The following is a 6,694-nucleotide window of genomic DNA, read 5'->3' as shown; positions in this document are numbered from 1 at the left end:
ATTCAGAAGTCAATGTTTTAATGAACATAGGTTGGGATTGGGTTAGACTGTAATATGTTTAAGACGCGTATGCAAACAAACGGACTTCGTCATGTTTTATTTCAGGGAGGGGCGGAGTACAGTGTATGAGGAGGTTTAAGGTCTCATAGGTTCCATTGGTTGGCTATAGAAATGAAGGGATACTACTATAAACTCGGTTTTTCAGTTAATCGATATGTTTAACTTATTAAAGAGGAAAAGGTAAGATGGCAAAGGATCTGATTGATGTGACCTTGTCATGTGCCCATTATTCTTCATACATTTCGTGTAGTTGGTTTCAAATATAAAACTCCATGATTTCACCTATGCGAACAAGATGATAGTTTAGCAACACTATTTGTATTTGTAAAAATTGCCCTATGACTCAGAGATGTTCAGGTATCAGAATGGATTTGTCGTTCTACTATTGCTGCCACTATTACGATCGTCACTATAATAATGATTGTTGATGCTGTTGTCATCACAGAGCGGACTGGAAAAGCAATGTACGATTCGCTTAACTCTCAGTAGTATATTTAAAAGAAAATCACTGAGTTAGATTAAGGGGAAAACCTTTACTGTTTTCTTTGGGAAACATTTCAGTTTTTAGATGTACATACACACTATTGATCCATACGCTGGCTGAATTTTACACTTCCATTATTTCATTCGTTGCTGGGTATTTCCGACTTGGAATGCATAGAAAATCCCGCCCCCTATGTAACCGTGACCATTTATAAACCCAGGTTCAAGCCTTTCACTTCCGCTGCATTTTCGAGAAGGTTGGAGGGTGTAGCCAGATAGCTAGCTAAATGGGAAGAAATACTTTGTAACAGACGAAGATTTATTGGGACATACTCTAGTGGTACATTAAATTGATTTTTCTTCCACAAATCACAATAGAGAAACGGACTGTCAATATGAGTCTGTCGACAATGAAGCGTGCCACGGCGAGTGTTCTTAGTATTTGGTGTCCCAGCGTTCAAAATGGAGTCGTCGACAACAACGCATTTATACACTGCCTCGGTTCGCCCACTGGAGCTGCGGATCCCAACGCTACGACGTCTCCAAAGGCCGCAACAGACAATGAAGTGGACAACGGAGAAGCGGACAGATGTCCCTGTGCCATGGAACCGGAGAAAAATGTTCGTGTGAAGCCTCTCGTGTTGGGAAACAGGTTTCCGGAGAGCACCAACGAGGACGGGTCTTTGCCCTCTTCCCCCGAAACGCCATCTGGCTGTGGGAAAATGCCCACATTCCCCGCCGGCCCCAACGGACGGCTAGATCAGGAAACACAGGAACTTATCTACGTCCTTTATCGGATACATACTGGACTGTCTCGGCCAGGCAGTAGCCGAAACAAGGCTTTGGCTACGATGAAACGAGTGGTAGAAGACGTTATTGAGAAACACCACTACGCGTACAAGGGTAAGTGAAACTGAATTTCAGATAGACTACCCAGCAATCTATTTTTGTTCGAGTACACGCCGACAGTTTAGGGGATGATGAACTAACCTTAGCTAGTAAACCTTAGCTAGTAACTTAGTAAGTAAACTTAGTTAGCTGTTTGTGTCTTGAATGAGTTAACGTTGGTAATGGTTCGTCCTTGTTTTATGCGGTTGTCGCTGGCGAGCGACATTTGGGCTGTTTAGAAAGCGCTCGTCAGTAGCAAGGGCTTGCTACCCAGCTATTTAACCAACCAGCTATGGCTGGTTCGTTAGCCCCGTTGTATTTGACCTGCCCGGAACCTCGTAACGTAGGCAACGTTAGCTGCTTGGCTAGCACGCTGAAGTGGAGCTGACTGTCAGTATTAAGATGACGTGAACAATGTGGATAATGTACTTTACGTCGCATTTCAAGACGACTTGGCTACATTTGATACATTACATTATTTCCATATAGTAGACGCTCTTATCCAGACCGACTCGCGTAGGTTACTGTGGGTTAAGTTCTTTGCCCGAGAGTACAACGACAGTGCCCCAGCGGGGGATCGAACCAGCAACCGAACCCAGCACTATCGCTATGCTACATTTCTGCTAGATGCACAGGCGGAGCGCGTAACTTCTGTAATGTTAACGTGAACTGGCTGTTTAGGGAACAACAAAAGACATAAATGGTCCCATGTTTGTTCAGCAGTGGTGGGTGTATTAACTGCTGTCGTTAATGCATTTAACCCGATGTACTTGCTAGCCTTATTATATCAGCGATGTTAGCTAACAAGTTCTGAATGTAACACGTTTTAGCTAATGTTTCCTTCCAATGCAGCGTGAGTAAGGCAATTGCCTCAGTGTGCTCTAACAGTCGCTGAATGTAATATAGGGGCATTTCCGGAAATGACTGACTAACGATTGCGATTTCCTTTTGTAGTTGCTAGGGGGACGTGGTAATGTTAGCTAGGTCCTGCTCACTCTCAGATAATGCAAGGTCATTTTGCGACTGTTTACTGCTTATTAATGATCATTACGAATTTAGGTTGCTTCGAAAAAACTAATTTAAAAATCTCACTGCGTTGAACCTTGTTCGAAAACATGGCCCAGTGCATGCTACTGAAGTATTTGGATCGACAAAAGGCGTATTATATGTTAGAATTTGGTAAAGGGCATTTGCCATTTTGCTGTTGCTGTTACCTTGGGGATTGTTTCCATCTAGGCTGATGTGTGTCTTGGTGAATGACTGATTCAGAGATCCCTTGCAAATGACAGCCAAACAAATGGTTATGTTCTTGTAGCTGCAATATTCTGTACACACAGTGGGAAATATGTGCCGCTTAACTTTCCCATGAAATATTTACGAATTGTTAACATGATTAGGAAGGTAACTCTCTCCATGCTATATTTATCCAAGGCCTCATTGGCTGTTAATAACAAACTCTGTCCTTGTGCCTTATATTTACTATGCAATTAACAATTGGATAATTTAAAGTGAAGAGCTGATCAGAATTTTTTTTTGTGAAGGAAAATTGACTGAGCATTGCCGTAACATCTACAGTATTTTGTCTTAGACTCAAAGGCTTATCCCCCTGTGTATGTTTGGCTTCTTCTGGTGTTCTGCCAGCATCTGTCCTGCACAGGGTGTAATTGCATTCACCAACTCCATTCCATGACCAGAGTGAAATTTGCCACCCATGTGGAACAGTGCATCTTTCCAGAGATCTAGGAGGTAGCAGGTTTAGAGTGGTTCTTCCATAACTAAATCCACAGTGGGGGTGGGTGGTTCACATTGTGTCTGCCAACAATCCCAGACCCTACATATGTCAGCCCATTGTCAGGAAACTTGCCACTTACAGTCCAAAGTATGTGGTTTGTCTTGCACAAATGGCATTTTTCAGTCCTGTAGATGCAGACGCATGGTGGTAGAAAACCATGATCATGTTTTCCAGAGAATCAGCCATCTCAGAAATGCATGGCCACCTCAAGTTCTGCTAAATTGTTTCCGAATGTGCCATTAGCAGAAAGGGGACGTAGAGTCTCAAGTCACTCTACTCCAGATCTCCTCTTAGTGATTTCCTAAGGGAAATTTGCTAAGATAGTCTTTATCAGATATCCTAGATGGTCCAAAGGGCATCTGGGTGTGTCTTGGTCTAGCCAGTTGGTTATGTTCATAAAATCTCTTGCTCAGTTACTTGTGGGTTAGAGGGTTGGATTTTCCCCAGTAGAATTTCCTGAAAGTATGGCAGTGGACCCTTCTTACCAACATTAGTAGGACAATCACTTATAGTAGCTGAGAAATAAGTCTTGTGGGGTGTACAAGGGCTGGGCTCTAGAAACGTTCAACCTTAAAGCGAAATTGTTTATTTTAAAGCTCTGTTTTAACATCCAGCCAAGGAATATGAGACCGTCAACAAATTATGCAAGGATTGCTACTCTCAAAGTACCTCAGGATGGAGTGTTTTTTGTTGATTGTTGCCAAACGTTATGGCATCTTAAGCATATGATTCATAGGGCACAGCGGGAATGGGAAAGAATTGGTCATCGGTTAAGCTAGGCTAGAAGCTAATGGAGTCGGCTTACTCAGTCATGACTCATTTAGCCTGTGCTCTCTGTTGGAGAGGTCAATTTGGTAACCACTTCCCTTTTGACTTACAGGTATGATCCAGAAAGTATGTTTGGATCAACAAGGGGACGACATGAATTTCGTCACATACATTGCTAAGAACATCTTCAGTGATGGAACAACCAACTGGGGCCGCATCGCCAGCCTGGTGGCATTTGGCGCTGAGCTGTGCAGACACCTGAAGGAGAAGGGGAGGGAGCACTGTGTAGACTTAGTAAGCCAGGAAATCTGCTCCTACCTCCTCTCTGACCAGCGGGACTGGCTGATCAACAACAAAGGCTGGGTGAGTGTCAGATTAGGAGAAACTTCCACTCCCATGTTACATCTGAAGTCATGATTCTCCTTTATGTTTGGAGGAGGATGTAGGGTCAAGACACAGATGGCAGCCTTCTGTTCATTATGGGCATCCATAAAGCTAACCAAGCTGCAAATGTTTCCTCTGTACCCAGTTGGTTGAGATGGGGAATGGATTAATGTCCTGTCAGTCAGTTGTAACCCTTGCTTCTGTGAAAAATATTTGCTCTGCCTGATTGCCCCATCTGTGAACGGGGACAGACGTTACCAGAGGTGTGATAGCATTATTCAGGGACTGTCATTTGACTTTGCTGTGCCAGTGGCATGTGATGAATCATCTTGCATGCCTGTCTAAAATATAATCCTCAGTGGCACAGCCAAAGTATAAAAGCCCCACATCAATGCAGATGCATTCCCTTAAAATCCATTTCTCTGTTTTAGATGAAAGCGACTCAGCTGTGTATTGTCCTAAATCTTTTGCCTTTTCCGATTAAGAGGTTCTAACTGTCTTTTTTCCCCTTTTTTCCTCAGGAGGGATTTGTAGAGTTCTTCCACGTGGAAGACCCAGAGTCCGTGGTGAGAAATGCACTCATGGCAATCGCAGGGGTGGCTGGGATAGGGGCTGGACTCGCGTTCTTGATCCGATGAATCTTTTGGACCATACGTACCTCCACATTATGGACTAATCAACCATGCTGTCAGTTTCAAGATGACTACATAGTGAAGCCCTTTTGATGTGTCAGCAGTTGAAAGCAGGATGGAATGTTTGAAGGAGCAGTTTAGGGGTGCGTATTTTGTTATGGAGAAGGTGTTTTCCAATTCATGCCCCATGTTTTGCTCTACAGCCTTTGGTGGGCTTTTCCCCCCCACTTGTGGCAAGCAGAATGGAAAAAAAAATGAGTGACACCAGTGCATCCAGTATTGACACTGATTCCTGAAATTGACTCCTGAATCCTGCCACCAGGACTCATCTGTGTCACTTGTAGATGATTTTGAACCTGTTCCTGATTCCTTTTTTAATTTAATGTACATTTACAAAATTTTATTTTTCTATTAAATTTTATTTACAAGCAATGTTGTCATTTGCTAATGAATAACAGACCTAATTTACAATGTACACAATTCAACAGCAGAACCAAAATGCCAGTGGCTCATGTACCGTATAGATGCTTAGGTCACATACTCCTGGCTTTTGAGAGTTGAAACACATTCATACAAATGTAGCCAATTAATACACCATTATTAAATCATTAAAAACTTTGTGCTCATGAGCAGATGGATACAGTTTTAAGTTCATGTTATGAAACTTGTATTTTATTTTTAAAAACATTTTTACATGTTGGCCATATGTAAGCACTGTTGCCTCTGGTTTCAGAATTGTCCTCAGCAACACATTTGGCAAGCTGTTCTTTATAGGTGCTAAATCACACTGCTGGAAAAAAAACCCACAGGGATATTTGCTTTTAATAAACTAGATATTCCCTGCCTTCAGTGTGAATATTGGTGTAAAATGTGAACAAAGTAGTGCAAAATTGGTCTTGCGCTATGCTGTATTACCAAAGCTTGCTTTCTTGACCTCCCTTTCACAGGTCTGAAGACTCATTTTTGGGGGTGGGGGTGGGGGTGGGGGGGGGGGATCTCAGTTTCTGTACTGAGCTACAGATCTCAACATGCAAATGCACCGCTTGGAATCATGTATTCCTAAAAGTGATAAGCTTGCTTGTTTTGTTCAGAAATGTGACTCTTCATCACGTGTGAACCAGCCTGATGCTGCTAGGTTACATGTTGCTTTTAAAATACAGATTTGTCAGGAAATGTAATCCGTCCCTCATGGAGAAAGTTCTGCCGGTGTCTCTTTTTTCCCTTCTTTCCTTTAGATTGTGTTGGAGTATATCTAATGTAACTTGCCACCTACTATGAGGAGTATGTATTAGTTCCACCCACATCGCATTTGCTACAGAAATAATTGCCAATTTGTCACTTTAGGAGGCAGATTAAAATTTGAACAACTCCCATGCACTCAGGTTACATGCACATTAGCTGTAGCATCAGCTGTCTCCGTATAAATCAATTTTTGTCGATTTGAAAGCACTCAGGATTCTCCTTCAAAATATTTATTCATGCTTGAGTTCCTTTCTTTTGAAACTTTTTTTTTTTCCAAATTGAAATTTCCATTGTATTTGGCTTCAGGCTTCTGCTCAAAACAGGGTGGAGCTCAGGCCTAGATCTGGATTTGCATGGCAGTGTAGAGATGTCCTGGTTCATGACGCAGTGCAAAACCAGTCTTCCGTGCTGTGGCTCAGGCAATGAGAGGAAGATGGAAATTTCT

At 42.5% G+C, this 6,694-nt stretch overlaps 1 protein-coding gene across 1 annotated transcript; it reads left to right on the top strand.

Annotated features, from left to right (window-relative positions):
• Window positions 1-764: 764 nt before the first annotated feature.
• mcl1b (MCL1 apoptosis regulator, BCL2 family member b) lies at window positions 765-5,809 on the top strand. The gene is made up of 3 exons (XM_036539010.1): window positions 765-1,446; window positions 4,104-4,354; window positions 4,897-5,809. Exons 1-3 carry the CDS (start codon window positions 939-941, stop codon window positions 5,011-5,013), a joined length of 876 nt encoding a protein of 291 aa, XP_036394903.1. The 5' UTR covers window positions 765-938; the 3' UTR covers window positions 5,014-5,809.
• Window positions 5,810-6,694: the final 885 nt, after the last annotated feature.

This window comes from Megalops cyprinoides, chromosome 10, assembly GCF_013368585.1.
Source record: "Megalops cyprinoides isolate fMegCyp1 chromosome 10, fMegCyp1.pri, whole genome shotgun sequence".
Classification (NCBI taxonomy): domain Eukaryota; kingdom Metazoa; phylum Chordata; class Actinopteri; order Elopiformes; family Megalopidae; genus Megalops; species Megalops cyprinoides.
This window is presented reverse-complemented; position numbering and strand designations above follow the sequence as displayed.